Source organism: Zootoca vivipara, chromosome 9 (genome assembly GCF_965207765.1).
Source record: "Zootoca vivipara chromosome 9, rZooViv2.hap1.1, whole genome shotgun sequence".
Classification (NCBI taxonomy): Eukaryota; Metazoa; Chordata; class Lepidosauria; order Squamata; family Lacertidae; genus Zootoca; species Zootoca vivipara.
Genome location: NC_142592.1, coordinates 70,064,034 through 70,089,698, shown reverse-complemented (window position 1 = coordinate 70,089,698; position 25,665 = coordinate 70,064,034). Strand labels below are relative to the sequence as shown.

Genomic DNA, 25,665 nt, shown 5'->3' with positions numbered 1-25,665 from the left:
CTAAACAAGCTATAGCTTAGGGCCCCACTCTACATGTTGTTGTTGTTTAGTCGTTTAGTCGTGTCCGACTCTTCGTGACCCCATGGACCATAGCACGCCAGGCACTCCTGTCTTGCACTGCCTCCCGCAGTTTGGTCAAACTCATGTTCGTAGCTTCGAGAACACTGTCCAACCATCTCGTCCTCTGTCGTCCCCTTCTCCACTCTACATAAGCTACAGCAACAGTGTTTTGTGTTGTGTGGGCTCCTATGATGACTGTTTCCTGTGGCAGTGAGTTCCATAGTTTATGCACCACCCAAAGAAGTGCTTTCTTTTAGCTGTCCTGAACCCCCACAACGTTCAGCTTCATCGGATGTCCCTGTTCTGGTGTTATGAGAGAGGGAGAAAGACTTCTTCTCTCTGCCCACTTCCTCCATGCCATGCAGGTGGGTGCCCCTTGCCCCTTGCAGGTGAGGTCTGCAGCTGGCAGGGGGGCAGCCCAGCTCCACCCCAATCTCTGGCACTTGTACGGCAGCCAAGCATTTCTCTGGTTATATAAAGCCTGTGGTTAACATAAGTGAGGATTTGGGGGGAAATCGTATTACTGCTGTGAAAATGTTAATTGCAAAAAACAGGAATGACGGGATGCCTGGCAATTAAGGCCTGGCTGGTGCAGAGAGCCCAGGGCTTGGCGAGGAGGTGTGGAAGGCAGATAAGATAACAGGCTTATCTAAGGAGCAGAATAAATGCCAGTTGTATCAGAAAAAGTACACTCTGATGATTGTTTTTTTTTAAAGACCTGTGGTTCCCAAACCTTTTGGGGCCACTGCCTCGTCGGTTCCATAATCTCACCCCAAATGCCCCCCTCAAAAAGCGTGATTCAGAACAGCGCTTTGCTTCAGACCTACTCAGGAAGGAAGATAATACCCCCATGAAATTCAGAACAGTAACAACAAATTGCACATTTATTCAGGATCTGGTTAAAACTAGTTACCCTGATTAAGGCATCAAAATGGATGAACGGGATCCTGGGATACCAGCTTTTCGAAGTCTGATAGCCGTTTACACCTCCAGCGCTTTCCCCCATCGCCGCCACCGCTTGCCTCTTAGAGCCCTCCCTCTCTCCTGGGTGGGGGGGGGGCCTCTGCTACCCACTTTGAGAACCGCTGGCTTAGATCGTAAGCTGCTCAAGTTGTTCTGCAGAGAGGCAGGGATGCTGCAAGTACTTAATAAGACACGGGAATAATGAAGGAAGATGGAGGGCTGCTGCTGTTTTGTCTGCAAGAAAGAGTGCACAGCTGGGGGGGGGGTCTCCCAATTGCTTTCCCCACACCACAGAAGCCAGCCGGCAGGTGGGTAGGCTCAGCTGGTTAAGAGAGTCCAGGGAGGGGTGCATCCGTTCCGCTGCCAAACAGCTTGGGGAGAGTCGTCCCAGGCCTGAGTTTCTCAGAGTTGGAGGAAAACGCTTGGCTTATTTATGGAAGAGCAGGGAGGGAGACTGGGCTTAAGCTGAGAGTGAGAAGGCTGATGAACTGTTCAGAGAAGCTCTGGGTAGACTATGGGGCTGTTAATCTCCGGGTCGTGGGTTCAAGACCCGTGTTGAGCAAAACATTCCTGAATTGCAGGGGGTTGTACTAGATGATGCTCGTGGTCCCTTCCAGCTCTATGATTCTTCTAAATTACGAAGCAGCATCTTTTCAGGGCAGTTAAGAACCCTTTTTTGCAGGGGGTTGGACTAGATGACCTTGTGGGATCCCTTCCAACTCTACAACTCCATGATTCTAAGATAGAGCAGTGTTTTTCAGGGGAGTTGAGATCCCTTTTGAATTTAACATTGGGGTGCCTGGAGCCTTCCTGGGGGTTCCTTATTCCACTGTCCAGTGCCAGATTTACGTATAAGCGAAACAAGATATAGCTTAGGGCCCCACTCCCTTGGGGGCCCCCAAAAAAATTAAAGGGAAAAAAACCACTGTGTGTACATTAACAAAATAGAAGACAAAAAACCAATAAAACAAAACCTACATACAGCAACAGTGTTTTGTGTTGTGTAGGCTCCTAGGATGTAAGTCATGGTCCCCGCCTGCTAGCCTGCTCCCTAAAATATCCCTGGTTTGCTCCTTTCTATATACAGTACAGTGGTACCTCTGGTTAAGAACTTACGGCAATTCGTTCCGGAGGTCCGTTCTTAACCTGAAACTGTTCTTATCCTGAAGCACCACTTTAGCTAATGGGGCCTCCTGCTGCCGCCGCGCCGCCAGAGCACAATTTCTGTTCTCATCCTGAAGCAAAGTTCTTAACCTGAGGTACTATTTCTGGGTTAGGGGAGTTTGTAACCTGAAGCGTTTGTAACCTGAAGCGTTTGTAACCCGAGGTACCACTGTATAGGGTGCCTTCATTCTGCATGGACTGGTTGCATGGCAACAGGTGCAAATAGCTTTAGGTCCATCAGTGACCATATATTATATATTCCACACACAAAAACAGCGACCATTTGTTGTTGACAAAGGACAGCTGGACATATCATGGGCCCCAATACCTTCAGGAGCTGAGGGTCTCCCCTGCCTCCTAACTCAAAACGTTCCGCTAACAGCCCCCCCCCCCTCTTCTCTCTTCTCCAGGCCTCCTCAGGACATCAGCCTGGAGGAATTTGATGACGAAGATCTGTCTGAGATCACCGACGACTGTGGCATCGGCCTTAACTACGACTCGGACCACTATGAGAAGGTGAGAGGGGCAGTGGGACGGGGTCAAGGAGGGATCGGTGGAGTTTGGACACCAGATCTGTGACCGGCGTCCTCTTCCTTGCAGAAGCCCCGGAGCCCAGCTCTGTGGGAGGACCACAACTTGCAGCCCCTCTGTTCCCGATTAACTCTCAAAACTTTGTTTTCAGGGTTTTCCTTCTGCTTTCCATGAAAATAGGAATGTCAGAATGTTCCTGCTGGATCAGGCCAGCCTCCCTTTCTCATACACAAGCGGGATGCAAGAGCGATAGCCTCCTCCCACTCTTGCTGGCTGCCACTCTCAGGTAGACTGGCTCTGTCCATGGAGGGTTCCATTTAGGAATCACGAGAAACTAAGGAGAGCCTTGCAGCAGCTTGGCCAGGCCAAAGGCGGCCCGTCTCACAGTGGCAAGCAGGATCCGAGCACAAGAGCAGCAGCACTCTCCCTGCTGGCGATTCTCAGTCATAGAATCATAGAATTGTAGCGTTGGAAGGGACTCCCAAGGGACATCTAGTCCAACCCCCTGCGATGCAGGAATCACAGCTATTTAGGGCCAACACTGGCTTAGATAAATGTTTGGTGCCCTTTACAGTGAGACTTGGGAAAAGGTAGCTAAGGAATGTCTTTTTGCCATGCACACACACACATAAATTTTATTATTATTATTATTATTATTATTATTATTATTATTATTATTATTATTAACAACCCAGGTGACCGAGATCCTGCAACAGGAGGTGAAAATTCCTGTTTAATTCCTGTGTTTTGGCTACTGTTAAAGGTACAGTAAAGCAAAACCGTTGCAGCTGGGAGGGGGAGGAGTGGAGCAATTTTTACACCTTCCCCTGGTGTAATAATAATAATAATAATTTATTATTTATAACCCGGCATATCTGGCTGGGTTTCTCCGGCCACTCTGCGCGGCTCCCAACAGAACATTAAAAACACAATAGAAGATCAAACATTAAAAACTTCCCTAAACAGGGTTGCCTTCAGATGTCTTCTAAAAGTCAGATAGTTGTTTATTTCCTTGACATCTGATGGGAGGGCGTTCCACAGGGCGGGCGCCACCACCGAGAAGGCCCTCTGCCTGGTTGCCTGTAACCTCGCTTCTCGCAGGGAGGGAACCGCCAGAAGGCCCTCGGAGCTGGACCTCAGTGTCTGGGCTGAATGATGGGGGTGGAGATGCTCCTTCAGGGATACTGGACCGAGGCCGTTTAGGGCTTGAAAGGTCAGCACCAACACTTTGAATTGTGCTTGGAAACGTACTGGGAGCCAATGCAGGTCTTTCAGGACCAGTGTTTTATGGTCTCGGCGGCCGCTCCCAGTCACCAGTCTGGCTGCCACATTCTGGATTACCGGTAGTTGCAGAGTTAAGAGCAGGGGTCAGCAACCTTTTTCAGCCATGGGCCGGTCCACTGTCCCTCAGACCTTTTGTGGGGGGGGGGGTGGACTATATTTTGGAAAGAAAGAAAAATGAACGAATTCCTATTCCCCACAAATAACCCAGAGATGCATTTTAAATAAAAGCACAAATTCTACTCATGTAAAAACACGCTGATTCCCGAACCGTCTGCGGGCTGGATTTAGAAGGCGATTTGGCTGGATCTGGCCCCCGGACCTTAGGTTGCCTACCCCTGGTTAAGAGGGTCGGGAGACTTTCCCTTCCTTGTTCAGCCCATGTTGACGGATCACCTGAGTTGCGTTTGCTGAGTCGGTGCCCGTTCTCTGCTGCTGAGTCAGGGAGAGAGACTTCCCTGCCAGCTCCTTCTTACCCCGCTGGCCGCCCAAGGCACAAAACGGCCAGCACTTTCCGTCTCGGGAAATTGCGGAGCAGAGCATTCCATTAGGGACACAAGAAGGGTCTGCTGGATCAGGCCAGTGGGCCATGTGGTCCTGCATCCTGTTCGTCTCACAGTGGCCAGCCAGATGCCCATTATGGGAAGCCTGAAAGCAGGATCCGAGCACCAGAGCAACCAGTAGCCATTGACAGCCCTCTCCACCATGAATATGGTTCAGGGCCGGATTTAGGTTTGATGAGGCCCTTAGCTGCTGAAGGTCATGTCCAGCTGTACTTTGTCCACAACAAATGGCTGCTGTTTTTTGTGTTGAATAGATGCTATATGGTCATTGATGGACCTCATAGGGATCTCAAGCCGTTTGCACATCACAAAATATGCATTTTATCAAAGTAATTGTTGAGCTGAAATACAATTAAGAAGAAGTATATCAATAGTGAAATAATTATTAAGCTCTAACTTAAAAATATTTTTTATTCATAACAAACTTAATAATGCAAACACATTGGCATTTGGCAATAACAAAAGTTATTTTAGAAACACAATTTACAAAAATTCATAATCCAGTTTCTAGGAACTTGCTATAACAAGAAATAATAATAGGTGTAAATATGTGATGCAAACTACTAATAATTATAAAGAGCAGAATGTAGGCACCCTATATATAGAAAGGAGCAAAGCAGTGATATTTGAGGGAGCAGGCTAGCAGGCGGGGCCCATGACTTACACCCTAGGAGCCTACACAACACAAAACACTGTTGCTGTATGTAGCTTTTATTTTATTTGTTTTTTTTATTTTCTATTTTGGAAATGTACATCCAGTTCCCCCCCCCCTTTAAATCTTTTGCGGGCTCCCAAGAGTGTGGGGCCCTAAGCTAGAGCTTGTTTAGCTTATACGTAAATCCGGCACTGATATGGCTACTCCTCTTTTAAAGCCATCTGAGTGCTTGACCATCACTGCCTCTTGTGGCAGCGAGTTCCATAGTTTAACTCTCCCTGCGTGAAGAAGGACTCGTCCAGGGCCGTCTTAAGCATACCTGGCGCCCTGGCGCGATGGATCCCTCCGGCGCCCTCCCCCGCCCTGTTTCCCAGCGCGGCGGGCAGGCGGGCGCCGCGCGGCTGCCGCCTATAGGGCCGCAGCCCTGCGCAACCCAGCCTGGCCGTAGGGCCAGCCCTGGGCCAGGGGGCGCTGCCCGCCCCCTGTTGCGACGCCCCTGCGTGCGACGGAGGCAGCCCCAGGCCCGTGCGCCTCCGTGAACAGCTGAGGGGCGTGCCTGGGGCGGCCTCTGCCACGCCTCTCAGCGGGCGCAGCGGCGGCCCTGGTGGCCTGGCGCCCTGGCATCCCGCGCCATCAGACCCGGGCCTAGAGACGGCTCTGGACTCGTCAGTCCTGAATGTTCCAATGCTCAGCTTCATCTCATGTCCAGGAGAAGCGGATGGCAGGGACGAGGCTGGAAAATTCATGCCGAGTCTGGACTATTATATTTAATAATTTATTATGAAACAAAATAAACCCAAGGACATGAAGAAATATCTTCCCATACCTCTCTGGCCTGTTGTTGTTTTTAAAACATATAGTTCTGGCACCTACCTACCCTAAGGCCATTTTGACAATATTTCAGATGGGACAACTAATGGAATGGACAACTAATGGAGTATAAACAAGATTTGGAGTAGGGTGCTCCTTTTTACTGTAGATATTCTCTCGTACTGTGAGATAGGTAAGGAATCCCAAAATTCCAGCTATTTCTCCAAGCCACAAAACAGCTTGACTGCATTTTTTAATTTATTTGTAGCCTATATCCCCAAATATATCCAAATATCTAATAGGCTATTTTTCCCCCCCTGCCAGGACTGCCTGGTGCTCGAGAGATGTGAGCAGCCCAACGCCATCTCCACCTTCCAGGACGATTTCCAGGAGTTTGAGATGATCGACGACAACGAAGAGGAGGAGGAAGGGAACGGGCTGGAGGAGGCGCCCCCCTCGCCCTCGGGGTCTCCAATCCCTTCGCCCACCCCAGAGGAGACCCAGAAGCATCGCCCCACCACTCTCAACCTGACTGTGACGGGCACGCAGGTGAGTCGGGGAGGGGAGCCTCGGGCACCCGGAGTTTTGCAAAAGCAACTCCTGGAAGCAACTTGGTTCCAAAGCATTCTGCACACACAAAATCTGCACACCATTTGATGGTTAAGGAAAAGGCGGGGGTGGGGGAGAAAACCTCAAAGCTGTTTCCAAAAAAAGATGAAATTATTGCGGAGGGGGGGGAAATTAAGAAGAATCTAAGGCTTTCGCAAAGTCAAAATAGCAAAAGGCTAAGAAGAGAATTAAAACTCACACTGACTTTGTAAACATCTGGGTAGATTTGTCTAAACACAAATGCTTTTAGCAGGTGCCAAAAAGAGTCAAGTTGAAGGTTCTGATATATCAATAGGCAGGGAGTTCCAAAGTGTAGATGCCGCTGCACTAAAAGGAACACATATTATGTGGCACCTACAACGGTGCCAGTTCTGAGAAGTTGAGTGGGCATATTTGGGGCAAGACGATGTCATCTGAATCGCTTGTATCTTTGCAGGAATGTGCTAAAGTTATAATGTATATTTTTGCTTATGTTTTCGAAGTATGCTGCAACTTGATTGGTGACCACAGTGTAACAAGTGACTAAATAATAATAATAATAATAATAATAATAATAATAATAATAATAAGACAGCAAATCTGACAGGGGCGTGCATTGCCAGCGAAAGGGTATTCAGCGAGGGGGCTGCTGCAGCAAAGTGGCTTTGCAGAAACCAAAATGTGAGAGGGCATAATTCACGTGTATGTTGCAAAGATTTGTCTCCTGCTTTTCCAGAGTGTGCTCAAAGCAGCTGGTGACAACACCATACAAACAGAAGGAGCAAAATAATAATAATAATAATAATAATAATAATAATAATAATAATAATAACGGCATGGAGAAAATGGATGGGCAATTGGCTCATCTCATGTTCTTACGTTTTAACAACTCAGAAGATATATTGGCCAATCGGAGAGGTTGCACTGGGCAGGGGGCTGCCCAAGACGCCTGTCCTCCGAACAACCCTGCGAGGTAGGTCAGCCAGCTCCCCGCTCCTCAGCCAGCTGCTCTGGGGTGACTTTCATTTCAGGGAGGGGGGATGATGGAGAGAGGAGTGGCAGGAGAGGACGAGGCCCCTGTTTGGTCTGGGAGTTGGGAAATGAATCCTGTGCGGCAGTGATGGCCAAACCTGGCCCTCCAGCTGTTTTGGGACTACAATTCCCATCATCCCTGACCACTGGTCCTGTTATCTAAGGGTGATGATGGGAGTTGTAGTCCCAAAACAGCTAGAGGGCCATCACTGCTGTGTGGGATGTGATACATAAGTAGCAGTCAAGTACAGCATTCCTTGTTTTCCTAGAGTGGACATGCGGGGGGAATGTTTGGTCCAGCCGGTCAAAAACTTCCTGTTTCCTCCTGGCTGGGACATACTTCTTTTGCATGTGACTAGAGGTGGCCGTGACCTTACCTGTCCAGGTAACAAAAAGGACAAGGCACGCAGCACCCCCTCTCTCTTAGACTTCCTCTGCTGTTGGAGCAGCTTTTAGCTAGAGATGCTCTGTTGGCCTTTAGAGGACACTGGGACAATCCCCATATGGGATAGATCCACATAAATACTTTGTCTGCCTTCAGGGATCCAACTGTGAACTGAATGTGAGTAAACTACGATTCTTGACCAGCACACACATTTATATATCAAACAATCCAAAATACAATCTAAAATATATACAATAAATATAAACTTTAACCATTGTAAAAATTATTAGATAACAGAAGATATCACTACTTAGGAGGAGACATATATAAATAATATATATATAAACTTTCACCATTATAAAATTATTAGATACTTTTATATACTTTACACAAGATTGCAGCATGTTTATTCTTTTAAGAGGGATATAAAGGGGACTTACCAGGAATCTAATATTGAGAGGCTTACACAAGGCTGCAACCAGCTTTCTGCTGTGCACGTTTAAAAAGGGGAATGTCAAACTCTGCTAAGTAAAGGAACTTGCTAGCGCAAGTTAGGAAGGATATTAATAAACAATATATCCTCTCCTGCCACCCTGAACATTCCCATATCCTGAGCTATCCAAGCAAGCATGAGAAAGAGAGAGAGAGAGAGAGAGAGAGAGAGAGAGAGAGAGAGAGAGAGAGAGAGAGAGAGAGAGAGAGAGACTGACTCCAGGAGCATTTTGCATCATAAATAAACCAGAAAGGAGTCGTTCTTCATTTGCATTAAAAGCTGCAAGCAGAGAGCCATGTCCTGCTATGCACCACACAAATGAGGCTGGGGGAAGGGAGTCTTCCCTGCCTGGCAGCTGCTGCTTCTACCGACACTGGCCTATTTGATGCCCAGATGAGTTTCCAGATCTGACAGGATGTCCAGGAGTTTGGACGGCAACGCCTGGGATGCCCAGGGAGGCAGGTTTCTGCAATGCTCTACAAAAACTGGGCTGGGCATTTGTGGCTTTTGCAGGATTAAGTCAGAAACAGAGGAGGCTGCCTAGTTTTGGGGACAATTCTATCGCAGTGTTCAGGACAGAGGGAAGAAAGTTCTTCTTCACGCAGCGCACAATTAAACTATGGAGCTCACTCCCCCAGGGATAGCCACCAACATAGCTGCAAATATAAAGTTTTGCGTGCATTGTTCAAGTGTGCCATTAGATGGCGATGGTGAGCTAATGGCAAATTCAATATCTATATTTAAAACTTTTTTTAAAAAAAAGCATTTTCACAGCATTTTAAAAATATGTGTCTACATTCCTCCTGTTGTTGTTGTTTAGTCGTTTAGTCGTGTCTGACTTCGTGACCCCATGGACCATAGCACGCCAGGCACTCCTGTCTTCCACTGCCTCCCGCAGTTTGGTCAAACTCATGTTCGTAGCTTCGAGAACACTGTCCAACCATCTTGTCCTCTGACGTCCCCTTCTCCTAGTGCCCTCAATCTTTCCCAACATCAGGGTCTTTTTCAGGGAGTCTTCTCTTCTCATGAGGTGGCCAAAGTATTGGAGCCTCAACTTCACGATCTGTCCTTCCAGTGAGCACTCAGGGCTGATTTCCTTCAGAATGGATAGGTTTGATCTTCTTGCAGTCCATGGGACTCTCAAGAGTCTCCTCCAGCACCACAATTCAAAAGCATCAATTCTTCGGCGATCAGCCTTCTTTATGGTCCAGCTCTCACTTCCATACATCACTACTGGGAAAACCATAGCTTTAACTATACAGACCTTTGTCGGCAAGGTGATGTCCCTGCTTTTTAAGATGCTGTCTAGGTTTGTCATTGCTTTTCTCCCAAGAAGCAGGCGTCTTTTAATTTCGTGACTGCTGTCACCATCTGCAGTGATCAAGGAGCCCAAGAAAGTAAAATCTCTCACTGCCTCCATTTCTTCCCCTTCTATTTGCCAGGAGGTGATGGGACCAGTGGCCATGATCTTAGTTCCACCTAGGATGGCTTTAAAAGAGGATTAGACAAATTCATGGAGGAGGAAAGCGCTTCTTGCTGTGAGAACAGAATGCCGGGCTAGATGGGCCCAACCCAATTTATGTTATTATATCATTAATATATTGGCTGTCTCTCTCTATGCAACAGGGGGGCGGGGCTGATCAATTAATTTCTTACAGATTCCCGCAGGAGTTGTCTTTTCGACAACTACCAGGCTGAGAGCTGGGGCTGTGCATTGGTTAGAGTGCTGCACCAGGACGTGGGTTCAAATCCCAACTTGGCCATGAGGTTCACTGGGTGACGTTGGGCCGGTCACTCATTCAGCCTAACCTATAAAACACCCGATTTATATATAATGCACATTTTGAATTTTTTAAACTGGATTCATACACACCTTTTCCTCAAAGGAGCTCAAGGTGCTGTCTGTGATTCTCTCCCTCCTTGTTTAATCCTTGTCCAGAAGAGGCCTGGTCAAAATGGTCAAAGACCTGGAAACTACCGTATGCCTTATGAGGAACGGCTTAGGGAGCTGTGCATGTTTAGCCTGGAGAAGAGAAGGTTAAGGGGTGATATGATAGCCATGTTCAGATATATGAAAGGTTGTCATATGGAGGAGGGAGAAAGATTGTTTTCTGCTCCTCCAGAGAAGCGGACACGGAACAATGGATTCAAACTTCAAGAAAGAAGATTCCACCTAAACATTAGGAAGAACTTCCTGACAGTAAGAGCTGTTCGGCAGTGGAATTTGCTACCAAGGAGTTTGGTGGAGTCTCCTTCTTTGGAGGTCTTTAAGCAGAGGCTTGACAGGCATATGTCAAGAATGCTTTGATGGTGTTTCCTGCTTGGCAGGGGGTTGGACTGGATGGCCCTTGTGGTCTCTTCCAACTCTACGATTCCATGATTCTATAATTCTAATCCCCACAACAAAACTGCGCGGTCGGTCAGGCTGAGAGAAGGCATTGACCGGCCCCCCAGGGCTCCCAGTGAGCTTCATGGCTGAGTGGGGGGATTTGAGAGCCCTGCTCTCCCAGCTCCTAGCCCAGCGCTCTAACCAATACCCAGCACCTGGTTTCTAAAGTTCATTTAGAAATGCGTGGTGTGTGCAAAAACATTTAAGCACAACTTTCCATGCACACACACACACACACACACGTGGAAACAGGGTTGAGTGGATTTTTTAACGATGTGAAACTGATAGCAGCTCAGGCTGAGCTCTGCTTCCTTCATTGCAGACACTGGTTCTCAGACCCCTTCCAACTCTCAAATTCTCTGATTCTCTGATTCCTTCTTCCAAAAGGCACCCGCTGGGTGTTGGGTCGGGGCATCTTTAGTATTCCCTACTTTCCCCACGGAAGCGGCTGCTTCAAACCATCCTCTCCCCCCCCCCCGCCCTCCCCATCTCGTGCCAATTCATGTGCTTGTCACTAAGCCCCCTTTGGAATTAATCTTTACCAACCTCTCTCTCCCCCCCCTTTTTAATCTGCTGTGTCATTAACCCTCCCTAGAGGGCTCAGTTGGCAAGGCTGTAAGTGCAATTTTCTGAAATATGTGTTCCAAATAATGTGCCATACGGAAGAGAGGTAGGAAGGCAGAGGAACGGCAAAGAGGCATCGCTTTCTGAGAGCACCTTAGCATTCTATAAGATGAATGAAACCATTCCTGGTTAAACCATCAGTGCCCTGTTTTTTTGGTCAGCATTGAATGGACGGGTTCAGATTCATTCACATAAAACACCCTTTCCTAAAGCCACACTCATGGCAGTGCACAGATCAAGCTGGAATAAACTTGAGGACACTTGCAAGAACTCAGTTGTTTTCGCGCAGCTGGAAGCGCCTGCACTGTGGAACTCCCTGCCTCTTGATATCACTGCAGACTTTTTGGAGCCTGCTCAAAGCATTTTTGCTTAGACAAGCTTGTCCAGATGTTTAGAAAGTTGGTGCGAGTTTTAATTATGTTTTTTGTCCGTTGTTAACGTTTTAAGAGTTTTTAATTATTGCTGTTAGCTTTTCTTATTAATAATGGCCATCTGCCAGGGATGCGTTAGTTGCGATTTCTGCATTGCAGAGACTGGGTGGTCCTTGGGATTACCTTACAGCTCTGCATTTCTAAGATGATTTTATTGATTTATCCTTTTTTTGTAAACTTCTTTGAGGCTTTTTTGCTTTCATGGATTCATAGAATTGTAGAGTTGGAAGGGACCCTGAGGGTCATCTAGTCCAACCCCCTGCAATTCATAATAGACAGTCATCCAATCCCTCCAATGGGGAAAAAATGGGGTGGGGTTTTTGTTTTTGCAAACAAGCCTTGTGCAAATTTTATGAAATAATTAAATAACGCAGAAAAGTTTGGCACTGCAGCTGTTTTCTCACCAAAAAACAGGCTGTCCCAAACACACTTCACCTGAAAAGGCACTGTTTAAAATCCCCCTTGGATACGTCTCCAATTCAAGAGTTGCTTCACAAAATTCATCCACATTCTGATCTGCATGTTAATCCAGGTCAGGTAAACTCATACCAGAATTTGGAGTCTTTGTGCTTCATGCAGCAGCTAGACTGGTGACTGGGAGCGATCGCCAAGACCATAGAACACTGGTCCTGTAAGACCTATATCGGCTCCCAGTATGTTTCCGAGCACAAATCAAAGTGTTGGTGCTGACCTTGAAAGCCCTAAACGGCCTCAGCCCAGTATACCTGAGGGAGCGTCTCCACCCCCATCACTCAGCCCGGACACGGAGGTCCAGCTCCGAGGGCCTTCTGGCAGTTCCCTCCCTGCGAAAAGTGAGGTTACAGGGAACCAGGCAGAGGGCCTTCTCGGTGGTGGCGCCCGCCCTGTGGAACGCCCTCCCATCAGATGTCAAGGAAATAAACAACTATCTGACTTTTAGAAGACATCTGAAGGTAGCCCTGTTCAGGGAAGTTTTTAAATGTTTGATGTTTTATCGTGTTTTTAATATTCTCTTGGGAGCCACCCAGAGTGGCTGGGGAACCACAATCAGATGGTCGGGGGAATAAATTATTATTATTATTATTACTATTATTATTATTACTATTATTATTATTATTATTATTATTATTATTATTATTATTATTATTACAGTCATACCTCATGTCACATCCGCTTCAGGATACGTCTTTTCGGGATACGGACGCACTGAACCCTGGAGTTCCAAAACGGGGTACTTCCGGGTTCTCCCTGTCTGTAATCTGCGCGCATGCGCAGAAGTGCTAAATTGTGCTTTGCGCATGCACAGATGTGCCAAATTGCGTTGCACGCGTGCACAGAAGCAGCACTTCAGGATGCAGCCTTTTCACGTTGCGAACGGGCCTCCAGAATGGATCCCGTTCGTAACCAGAGCTACCACTGTATTGTGCTAATTCTTGAGCAGGGCTGGCCCGAAGGCAAGGCTGGGTGCCGCAATGGGCCAGGGCTCCGGCCGGAGGGATCGCCGCACCACAGCGCCAGGGCGCCTGATATGCTTACGACGGCCCTGTTCTTGAGCATAGCCATTGTGGCTGGTGACCTTTGACAAACCTCTCCTCCAGCCTGCGCCAGTCCTATTTGGAGAAGCCAACACTCACACCTGGGGCTTTCTGCAAGCAAAGCAGGTGCCTTTCACTCCCACTGCTAGAGCTGCCGGTTAAGTGCCTTAATCTGATTTCTAGTGGCACAATCCGAAAGGAGCAAGGGCTGCTCTTATTCTTTGAGGAAACTCCTTCTGTGCCATCATGGTTTTGGAACTGCCCCATTTCCGATTCAGCTCTGCAAAAATGCTCTCAACCAGAGGTGGATCCTCTCTTGGAACGGTAGACTGCAGCAATCCCTGGCTGAGAAGCTCTCTCCTTCGGCACAGTTTGTTGTGATCCCTTCATTGCAGGGGTTGGACTAGATAACTCTTGGTGTCCCATCCAACCCTACAGTTCTATGATTCATTGGAGGGTTTTAAACAGGGGTTGTGGGGCCTTCTTTCAGGGCTTCCTAATCTGTGATTCCAGCATTACAGGGGGTTGGAATATCAGCCCTACGATTCTGTGATTCTTCTTATTAAATTTCTCTTTTTATCTTCTCTCCCCCCCCCCCCGCCCCAAAAGGCCATATATTGCTTAATTAGCCAAAGGCCTGGGAGAAGAGGAATGCTTTTGCCTGGTTCTCTTTTTTATATTTTTTATTAGTTTCCATTTTATCACATTTAAACACATCCTTATTATACTCTTTACATACTTGCTCTATTGAGCTTCAACTTCCCTCCATCCCATCTCATGACTTCCATAGTCCATTATTACTTCATAGCATTTATACAATTTCCACTTTACATTTCACTCCTTCCGTTTATCACAAAATATTAAATAAATATACAGAAGGTACAAATCATTAACCTTGCTAGTTTTCTTACTACAACCCTGCTAGTGTGGTCAATTGTTTACAGTTATCCTTCAGATATTGTACAAATTTACTCTGGTCTTTTTGGAACACTTGATCACGCTGGTTTCGGATTTTCCCAATCAGCTTTGCCAGTTCTGCATAGTCCATCATCTTCATCTGCCCCTCTTCTAACGAAGGGATTTCCTGTTGCTTCCATTTTGGGGCTAAAAGAGTTCTTGCTGCTGTTGCCGCACACATTAACAGTTTAATGTATGGAGAGCCAGCGTGGTATAGTGGTTAAGAGTGGTAGATTCGTAATCTGGGGAACTGGGTTCGCTTCCCCGCTCCTCCACATGCAGCTGCTGGGTGACCTTGGGCTAGTCACACTTCTCTGAAGTCTCTCAGCCTCACTCACCTCACAGAGTGTTTGTTGTGGGAGAGGAAAGGAAAGGAGAATGTTAGCTGCTTTGAGACTCCTTAGGGTAGTGATAAAGCGGGATATCAAATCCAAACTCCTCCTCCTCCTCCTCCTCCTCCTCCTCCTCCTCCTCCTATGTCTCTCTTTGGGATCTCTTCTCCTACTACAGCTAACAGAAATGCCTCCCCCCCCCACTAAAGTACTTTTAAACATTTTCTTTAACTCATCTCTACTCTTTTTTTCTCCCGTGCGTGGCCAGGACTCCCTGAACAACAACAGCGGCTGCAACCCAGCGCCCCCCTTGCAAAGGGCCACCTGGCAGGAGACTTTGCTCCACACTTCTTCATCTTCCTCCTCCTCCTCCTCTTCGGTGCCCCATGCTGGTGAGTGCTTTCCCGTACCCCTGGCCCCCTGGGGAGAACGGGCTCCCCCCAGCAAGCAGAAACTGTGCAGGAGGGTGGAGGTACAGAGGTGGGGAACTTTCAGCCCACAGGTCTAAATAAGCCCGGTGCAGGTCCCAGTTAGACAAATCACATTCTGTGGGGGTGTCAGGTACGGAAGAGGCTGCAAAGGAGCAACTGAGAGTGACAATGGTTCCTTGCAAGGAGGGCTCACTGTTGGTGTCGATCAGCCGACAGGGGATCCTGCTTTGACTCCATAGCACAGCGTGATTTCTCAGCATAGCTTTCTCCAACTGCAGGAAGCTGTTTGCATTCATTCCTCGGCCCCCTCTGCATTCTTCCTTTTGCAGAGGAAGCTGCTTGCACGGATACTGCTTCTTCCATCCAGACTGCAAGTCCCCTTTCAAGGCGTTCTCCCAGTGCCAATCAGCTGATTGGTGCAGAAAGTGTGTCTCCATAGAAGGTTGCTGCAACTGCCAATCAACTGAACGTTGGCAGCTGTTAGTCACCTGTTGTTGTTAAGGCACCAGGCAATTGGGTCACAGGTGGGAGGTCCCACCCCCTTGTCCAAGTAGGTTATGGGGGTGTGTGGTTAGGAATGTGGATCCAACTCCCCACTTCACTGGAGGGACTCAAGGGTTGGGCTGTGGAGTGCAAGAGCCGCAGGACTTGCCAGTCAGGGTCTGGGTCATGGAATGGTAACAGCAAAGCCCTTAGGAGGTCTGGGATATATCGCACGGCAATAGGCAGGTCCAACTAGATAAGGCCCAGGGTGAGCAGGAGGCTTCAGGATTGGGTGGCGGCTGTGTAGACTTCCCCAGATTGCTGGTTTTGACCTCATTAGAGTGTTCTCGGGATGGTTCCTGAGTCCTGAACGGTGCCGTCTGTTCCTTCCCCTTGCAGAGCGATCCTCCCCTGTGCACCCGTGTCTCCAGGATAGACTGTGCTCAGACACTCGGAGTGGCACAGGCCCTGGCCAAGCCCAACCTCCTTGCAAACCACCGCTTTATGATGCCGAAGGGAACAGCCAGGAGCTGCGGGAGGCCCCACCCCCTGCCCGACCTGGGGAGGACTACAACATGAACATCGTCTCCTCCATGCCCTGCTCTCAGCCTCCTTCAGCTTCATCTGTCCAGGCCCCCAGGGAGGTTGCGGAAGATCCCCAAGGTCCCATCACATGCCTGGAGTCCCAGCCGCCCACCTTCAGCCCCCATAGGTCACCGGCAACGGAGATTTACTGCGCCAGGTTCCAGCGGGATGCGGCAGGTTGCCAGGAGGCAAAGAAGGTGGCTGGGGGCTCCCCCGTTGTCTTTGCTGGGGGAAAATCGGGGCATGGGTCCCCCATCTCACTGATTGACCAGGGAGGCTCCCCGCTGTCAGACGCCGAGCCTCCCAAGGGCCGCCGAGACGGCAGGTCTGGAATGAACCACCCCTTGGGAGACCACGCCACCCCGACCAGAACGGCAGCAGAATCCCTGAGCTCCGAAGAAGAAAGCGGCCACAGGGGCCGGGCGCCCAGTGTGCGAGGGCCACCTTCCGCCTCGTCGGACACCACATCCCCCTCATCAGACCCCGGTATCGAGGCTGACCTCACCAGCCGCAACTCCAAGTCCTTCCCGCCGTGCAGCCGGCACAGCGAGGACCTCAGCTCGCCTGGCTCCGACTCGGACGTGGAGGGCGAGATCGAGGCGGCCTTTGCCTGCAGCGGGAACCGCCTGGCCAGCAACATGATCTCCAGCATCTCAGAAACAGAGCTGGATTTGAGCAGCGACAGCAGCAGTGGACGCTCCTCCCACCTCACCAACTCCATCGAGGAGGCCAGCTCCCCGGGCTCAGAGGCTGAGCTGGAGGCGGACCTGGAGTCCCGGGGGGTGCTGGGCCTGAAGGATGCCCTCCTGCTAGACGTGGGCAAGGAGGAGGAGGACGGGGTGGCAGTGGCCCCAGAGAGCCCAGTGGTGCGGAGGGACAGCCTGGCGGCCCTCAAGATAGAGGAGTTTTACGAGGACCCGTCCGCTCCCATCGAGCCAACGGACAGGCCCCTCTCGGACCCACTGGACCTGGAGATTGACCCCGACCACAGCCTGGAGACCCTGCGGCGTTCCTTCTACTTGCCAGTGGGGGCCAAGCTTGTGCCCAAGGGCCGCAGCGACAGCGATGACCGAGCGGGGAACAGCGAGTACGACTCCGACTCTGACTCCGAGTCGGAGCCGGACCTGAGCGAGGACTCTGACTCCCCGTGGCTGCTCAGCAACCTGGTGAACAAGATGATCTCAGAAGGCTCGTACCCCATCAAGTGCGCCGACGAGTGCTTCCCGGCAGCCCACTCCCTCTCGGACACCATCTCTCCCGCCTCCGACCTGGAGCCAGAGATCCCCAGCGAGGCCCTGGAGGAGGTGCAGCCTGGCCCTCCGCAGAGCATCGAGCTGGTGGACATGGAGACCCTCCGGTGTTCGCTACGGGAGGAGGAGAAGCCCACCGAGCCAGGGGGCCCGGCGGATGAGGTGGGACCCTACCTGTTCATGAGCAACCTGACCAACGACACCATTGCTCCCGTCTTTCCTGGGAGGCCACTCTCCGGCTGCTGCAAGAGCAGCGGCGGCGGCACCCCAGCCAAGGGCTTGCCCCCCAGGGAGGTCGTGGTCAAAGCAGACCTGGCCACAGGGCCCGAGGACTGGGCGATCGACGGGGACCTGGACTCTGGCATTTTGGAGGACAACGACATGATTGACGATGTCCGGTTAGAGGGCAGCGAGGGGCTGGACGTCTCCACTGCCAAGACCAACCGTTGCTTCAGCTTGGCCTACTCTCCCGAGGAGGAGGAAGAGGACGGGGAGGCCCCTTCCCTAGGCAGCCTGAAGGGCTCCCCCTTCTCCGAGGAGATGCCCCTGCCCCCGCCCACCATAGCGCTGGACGACTCCCTGGCCTACGACTCCGTCAAGTACACCCTTGTCGTGGACGAAAACACCCAGCTGGAGCTGGTCAGCCTCAAGCGCTGCACGTCGGTGCTGAGCGACGACAGCGAGCTGCTGCGGGCCTGCGACGCTGCCGACGACCTGGAGGATGCAGGCAGTGACTTTGGGGAGGGGCTGGTGGCGCCGGACGGGCGCAGCTCTTCCTCGGAGGACTCCTCGCCCGAGGCCGACCTCCACTTCTCAAAGAAGTTCCTCAACGTCTTTGTCAACAGCACCTCCCGTTCCTCCAGTGAGTGCCCCCCTTCTGTGGCTAGAGGGGGTGGGGTGGGTGGGGGGAGAGGGAGGGAGGCCGCATCCTGCGACCAGCACATGACTGCATGTTGCCACCCCAGTCACCTGGAGACAAGATCCAGGGGCCCTTCTGCTTTGGTCTCCTGGCTCCCAAGCAACAGGGCTTCACCTGCTGCTGCCCCATTGTGGCCACAGGCGGTCTTGATTGGCTGTCTTCCTGCTGAGCGGCAGGCCTCTGCAATTGGCTTCCTATCCTTAGAAGAAGAAGCCCTCTGTCCTAACAGCGTGATTGGTACAAATGCCACACCCTGCCCTTGATTGGTAGAAGGGTTGCCCTGCATCCCTGATTGGTACAGGTGCCCCATCTCATCCCTGATTGGTACAAGATGCCCCACCCTGCCCTTGATTGGTAGAGGTGTTGCCCTGCAGCCCTGATTGGTACAGGTGCCCCATCTCATCCCTGATTGGTACAAGATGCCCCACCCTGCCCTTGATTGGTAGAGGTGTTGCCCTGCATCCCTGATTGGTAAAGGTGCCCCATCTCATCCCTGATTGGTACAAGATGCCACACCCTGCCCTTGATTGGTAGAGGTGTTGCCCTGCATCCCTGATTGGTACAGGTGCCCCATCTCATCCCTGATTGGTACAAGATGCCACACCCTGCCCTTGATTGGTAGAGGTGTTGCACTGCATCCCTGATTGGTACAAGATGCCACACCCTGCCCTTGATTGGTAGAGGTGTTGCACTGCATCCCTGATTGGTACAAGATGCCCCACCCTGCCCTTGATTGGTAGAGGTGTTGCACTGCATCCCTGATTGGTACAAGATGCCACACCCTGCCCTTGATTGGTAGAGGTGTTGCCCTGCATCCCTGATTGGTACAAGATGCCCCACCCTGCCCTTGATTGGTAGAGGTGTTGCCCTGCATCCCTGATTGGTACAAGATGCCCCACCCTGCCCTTGATTGGTAGAGGTGTTGCCCTGCATCCCTGATTGGTACAAGATGCCCCACCCTGCCCTTGATTGGTAGAGGTGTTGCACTGCATCCCTGATTGGTACAGGTGCCCCATCTCATCCCTGATTGGTACAAGATGCCACGCCCTGCCCTTGATTGGTAGAGGTGTTGCACTGCATCCCTGATTGGTACAGGTGCCCCATCTCATCCCTGATTGGTACAAGATGCCCCACCCTGCCCTTGATTGGTAGAGGTGTTGCCCTGCATCCCTGATTGGTACAGGTGCCCCATCTCATCCCTGATTGGTACAAGATGCCACACCCTGCCCTTGATTGGTAGAGGTGTTGCCCTGCATCCCTGATTGGTACAGGTGCCCCATCTCATCCCTGATTGGTACAAGATGCCCCACCCTGCCCTTGATTGGTAGAGGTGTTGCCCTGCATCCCTGATTGGTACAGGTGCCCCATCTCATCCCTGATTGGTACAAGATGCCACACCCTGCCCTTGATTGGTAGAGGTGTTGCCCTGCATCCCTGATTGGTACAGGTGCCCCATCTCATCCCTGATTGGTACAAGATGCCACACCCTGCCCTTGATTGGTAGAGGTGTTGCCCTGCATCCCTGATTGGTACAGGTGCCCCACCCTGCCCTTGATTGGTAGAGGTGTTGCACTGCATCCCTGATTGGTACAAGATGCCCCACCCTGCCCTTGATTGGTAGAGGTGTTGCACTGTATCCCTGATTGGTACAAGATGCCACACCCTGCCCTTGATTGGTAGAGGTGTTGCCCTGCATCCCTGATTGGTACAGGTGCCCCATCTCATCCCTGATTGGTACAAGATGCCACACCCTGCCCTTGATTGGTAGAGGTGTTGCACTGCATCCCTGATTGGTACAAGATGCCACACCCTGCCCTTGATTGGTAGAGGTGTTGCCCTGCATCCCTGATTGGTACAGGTGCCCCATCTCATCCCTGATTGGTACAAGATGCCCCACCCTGCCCTTGATTGGTAGAGGTGTTGCACTGCATCCCTGATTGGTACAAGATGCCCCACCCTGCCCTTGATTGGTAGAGGTGTTGCACTGCATCCCTGATTGGTACAGGGGCCCCACCCTGCCCTTGATTGGTAGAGGTGTTGCACTGCATCCCTGATTGGTACAGGTGCCCCATCTCATCCCTGATTGGTACAAGATGCCCCACCCTGCCCTTGATTGGTAGAGGTGTTGCACTGCATCCCTGATTGGTACAAGATGCCCCACCCTGCCCTTGATTGGTAGAGGTGTTGCACTGCATCCCTGATTGGTACAAGATGCCCCACCCTGCCCTTGATTGGTAGAGGTGTTGCACTGCATCCCTGATTGGTACAAGATGCCCCACCCTGCCCTTGATTGGTAGAGGTGTTGCACTGTATCCCTGATTGGTACAAGATGCCACACCCTGCCCTTGATTGGTAGAGGTGTTGCCCTGCATCCCTGATTGGTACAGGTGCCCCATCTCATCCCTGATTGGTACAAGATGCCACACCCTGCCCTTGATTGGTAGAGGTGTTGCACTGCATCCCTGATTGGTACAAGATGCCACACCCTGCCCTTGATTGGTAGAGGTGTTGCCCTGCATCCCTGATTGGTACAGGTGCCCCATCTCATCCCTGATTGGTACAAGATGCCCCACCCTGCCCTTGATTGGTAGAGGTGTTGCACTGCATCCCTGATTGGTACAAGATGCCCCACCCTGCCCTTGATTGGTAGAGGTGTTGCACTGCATCCCTGATTGGTACAGGTGCCCCACCCTGCCCTTGATTGGTAGAGGTGTTGCACTGCATCCCTGATTGGTACAGGTGCCCCATCTCATCCCTGATTGGTACAAGATGCCCCACCCTGCCCTTGATTGGTAGAGGTGTTGCACTGCATCCCTGATTGGTATAGGTGCCCCATATCATCCCTGATTGGTACAAGATGCCCCATCCCTTCTCTGATTGGTACAAATGCCCCACCCCATCCCTGATTGGTACAAGATGCCACACCCTGCCTTTGATTGGTACAGATGCCCCATCTCATCCCTGATTGGTACAAAATACCACACCCTGCTCTTGATTGGTACAAGATGCCACACCCTGCCCTTGATTGGCACAGATGCGAAACTCCTTACCCGATTGGTACAGCTGGCGCTCCTGACAAGTGCAGCTCCCTCGCCCCAGTCTCTGATTGGTCAGCCCTTTGCTTTGGGTGATTCTCTGTCTGCAGCCTGCTGTGATCCTTTCTCTGCCCCCTCAACCAGGTACAGAGTCCTTTGGTCTCTTTTCTTGCATGGTGAACGGGGAGGAGCGGGAACAGACCCACCGAGCTGTCTTCAGGTGAGAAGGGAGAGGTCAGAGGGTTCTCCTGCCCTTGGGTGAGATGCTCCTTCGGGCCAGGAGATCAGTCCTGCAAGGCTGTCTTTTTTTTGGGGGGGAGGGCTCCCACACACCCCAGCAAAGCAGAAGAGCATCCCTTGAGAAGAGGGAACCAGGCCCCACTTCTGCTGTTTGCCATGGACACGCCAGTCAAGGCTTAGCCATGGCGCCAGAAAAGGCTTTTCAACACCGTGGATCTCAGCAGCAGAGGGGGCTGCCAGGACATGGGGTCCCGAGTCCATTAAAAACAGCAGCCCCTGCTCAAAGGTAAACCACCACTCCACCTGCTGATGTAAGACCAATCCTGCTAGAAATTTAAGAACCTAAAAAGTGCCTGTTCTCACAGCAGATGCCCCTTTTGTGAAACCCACAAGGAGGATCCAAGCACAAGAGCCCTCTTTCCTATTGTGGTCAGGAGCCACTGATAGATTATTCCCTCTCCATGAATTTTTGCCCAATCCTCTTCTAAAGCCATCTAAGTTGGTGGCCATCGCTGCCTCCTGTGGCAGGGAGTTCCGCAGCTTAAAAAAAAGGGAGGGGAAAAAATTTATGGCAGTAGCATAGCTGCCAAGTTTTCCCTTTTCTCGCGAGGAAGCCGATTCAGCATAAGGGAAAATCCCTGTAAAAAAGGGATAACTTGGCAGCTATGGGCAGTAGGCTCAGTGACCCAAGGAGTCTAAAGCAGCGGGCTTGGAACCAGAGTAATTTCCCAGCAGCTCACGCCAACTCTTGCAGCAGCAGCAAGATTTATTTAAGGACAGCAGCAACTATCATGTAAACCAGAGGATCCCAAACTTTTTGGAGCTTCCTGGCCTTGAGTTCCATAATCACAGCACCCCACTGCCTTTTGAAGCACAGCACAAACACACACAAGAAATAATAAAGAACTGAGCTGGGAAGAGGACAGAGGAAAAGTTTTCCTCCATCTCTCATAAGGCTAGAACCTGTGGACCCATGATGAAGCGGAATGCTGGGAGATCACAGTGTTAATCTCTGGAACTCCCTGCCACGGGAGGCAGGGGTGGCTGCCCACCTAGATGGCTTTAAAAGAGGGTTAGATAAATGCATTGAGGAGGAGAGGGCCGTTCTTGGCTACTGGTCACAATGGACATGTTCCGCCCTCCCCAGTCGGAGGCAGCGATGCTTCTGAATCCCAGTTACTGGAACCTGCAGGAGGGAAGAGGGCTGAGCTCTGGGAAGGATACATGGCTGACCTTGAAAGCCCTAAACGGCCTCGGCCCAGTATACTGAAGGATCATTTCCACCCCCATCATTCAACCCGGACGCTGAGGTTCAGTGCCGAGGGCCTTCTGGCAGTTCCCTCCCTGTGAGAAGTGAGGTTGCAGGGAACCAGGCAGAGGGCCTTCTCGGTGGTGGCACCTGCCCTGTGGAACGCCCTCCCATCAGACTTTTAGAAGACATCTGAAGGCAGCCCTGTTTAGGGAAGTTTTTAATGACTGATGTTTTAATGTATTTTTAATCTTTTGCTGGAAGCCGCCCAGAGTGGCTGAGGAAACCCAGCAAGATGGGCAGGGTATAAATAAATTATTATTATTATTATTATTATTATTATTATTATTATTATTATTATTATTATTAAAGTCATACAGGGAAGGGAAGCAGCGTGTTGGCTGTGGGGCCCCAAAGCCTCCCCCAAAGTTAGTGCTTCTGAGAGAACATCAAGAAGCTGCCTTCTACTGAGTCAGACCCATTGGCCCATCCAGCTCAGTCTAGTCTACACTGGTTGGCAGCCGCAGCTCTCCAGGCGGCTGTCTCTCCCAGCCCCACTTGGGAGCCTCCTGCTGCCGAGCTGCTGCCATGGCCCTTCCCCAACTGGCCTCTTCTCCCTCCTCCAGGTTCATCCCTCGCCACGAGGACGAGCTGGAGCTGGACGTGGACGACCCGATTCTGGTGGAGCTGGAGGAAGACGACTACTGGTACCGGGGCTACAACATGCGCACGGGGGAGAGAGGCATCTTCCCAGCCTTCTATGCCCACGAGGTGGTGAGCCAGGCCAAGGAAGTGACAGGTGAGCTGGGGTGTGTGTGTGCTGGTGGTGCTGCCGGGCCGGGAGGTGGTGGCAGAGGGGGGGCAGAAGCAGCTTCCTGGCTGCCCAGTGTCAGAGGTTCTGTGTTGCAAACACTGCCGTGAATCAAAACCAGAGCAACACGCGACCAGATGCGAACATGCAATATATAATATCAATTCTTTATGATGTCTAAACAGAACATAGAACTTAACATATACAGTGGTACCTCGGTTTACGAACACCTCGGTTTACGAATTTTCGGCTTATGAACACTCCTAACCCGGAAGTTAGTAAACCAAGGTGCCGGAGGCCTACTGAGCGTCCGATACCTTCGGGGAGGCCAGGACTTCATTCCGATGCCTCCCAGAGGCCGGGGAGCGCTTCTGCGACTGGGTTGCAGCCACGGGAGCGCTCCCCGGCCTCCACGAAGCCATCGGAGCGAAGCCCCAGCCTCCGCGAAGGCATCGGAGCCGGGACTTCATTTCGATGCCTCCCAGAGGCCGGGGAGCGCTTCCGCGACTGGGCTGCAGCCACGGAAGCGCTCCATTAAATTGCTGCTTCAGGGTTTTTTTTTCATCTTCTAGAACGGATTAATCCACTTTCCATTATTTTCAATGGGAAAGTTTGCTTCGGTTTATGAACACTTCGGTTTATGAACAGACTTCCGGAACCAATTGTGTTCATAAACCGAGGTACCACTGTATGAACAATGTAAACAACTCTGGGCGGCTTCCAACAGAAAAATGAAATAAAATAATTTATTAAACATTAAAAGCCTCCCTAAACAGGGCTGCCTTTAGATATCTTCTAAAAATCTAGTAGCTGTTTTTCTCTTTGACATCTGATGGGAGGGCGTTCCACAGGGCGGGTGCCACCACCGAGAAGGCCCTCTGCCTGGTTCCCTGCAACTTGGCTTCTCGCAACGAGGGAACTGCCAGAAGGCCCTCGGCAATGGATCTCAGGGAATGTTGTACTTGACTGCAAGGGGGTTGGAGTAGATGACTCTTGGGGGATCCCTTCCAGCTCTGCAACTCTGATTTGCCCAGTTGTTTTCTGGCTGGAAACCTGAATAAACATAAGGAAGAACTCTCTGAGGGCAAGAGCTGTTCAGTGGAATGGACTCCAGCTGCAAACATGGGAATTCTTTACTTGTGACTCCTGTATCACAGCGGGTTGGACTAGATGACCCCTGGTGTCCCTTCCAACCATTCTGTAATTCCGTGCCCCCCCCCCCCGGGCTCTTTGGAATGAGGGCAGGGGGAATTGTGGGACAGAAATTTAACCAAACAATTGTTAGCCCCAAAATGGAAAAACGAGCGAGGTCCCAACCAAAGAAGAATGGCAACTTAAGTTGACAGAATATGCGCAGCTTGCAGACTTAACATATAGAATAAGAGAACGAGAACAACATACGTTTAGAGAAGATTGGAAAACGTTCGCTGAATATATGTGAAATAACTGTGTACAGCTGAAAACGCTGGCAGCATTAAAGATAAATTCAACAGTGTAAATAAGTTTTGATGGATGTAATAATGGAAGGCTGGTTTAGTTTACACAAAATATGCAGGGATTTATGGTATGCAAAATGAACCATGGAAAGAGAAGAAGGGAAGTCATTGATATATGTGATGCTTGCCAGGTTGCCTGTCTCAATTTCTAATCGGAAGGGAGGTCAGAAAGCAAATGGGCCATTTATACAGAGAAGACAAAGGCTTTTGGGGTGTTTCGTGATGGGTGCTGTAAGAATTTGGGCCACCTGAGCTCAGCAGAGATACCCATTTACTGAATCCCATTTGGGGAAAGTTCTTCCAAACTCTGATGCGCGCGAGTAGGTGGAGTTGGGTGGAGACCGGGGCAATATGGGTGCCTCTGGCATGCCACCCAGCCTAGTTCCCCTGGGAC

The 25,665-nt window shown here is 50.7% G+C and overlaps 1 protein-coding gene across 1 annotated transcript in view; it reads left to right on the top strand.

The window, feature by feature from the left end:
• MAPK8IP2 (mitogen-activated protein kinase 8 interacting protein 2) overlaps positions 1-25,665 on the top strand; it is a 48,471-nt gene that overhangs the window by 13,793 nt on the left and 9,013 nt on the right. Inside the window, exons 2-7 of the mRNA XM_060279308.2 lie at positions 2,598-2,703; positions 6,352-6,576; positions 15,041-15,164; positions 16,086-18,383; positions 21,620-21,695; positions 23,591-23,763. Coding sequence (XP_060135291.1) covers positions 2,598-2,703; positions 6,352-6,576; positions 15,041-15,164; positions 16,086-18,383; positions 21,620-21,695; positions 23,591-23,763 — 3,002 coding nt within the window. The remainder of the gene's footprint in view (positions 1-2,597; positions 2,704-6,351; positions 6,577-15,040; positions 15,165-16,085; positions 18,384-21,619; positions 21,696-23,590; positions 23,764-25,665) is intronic.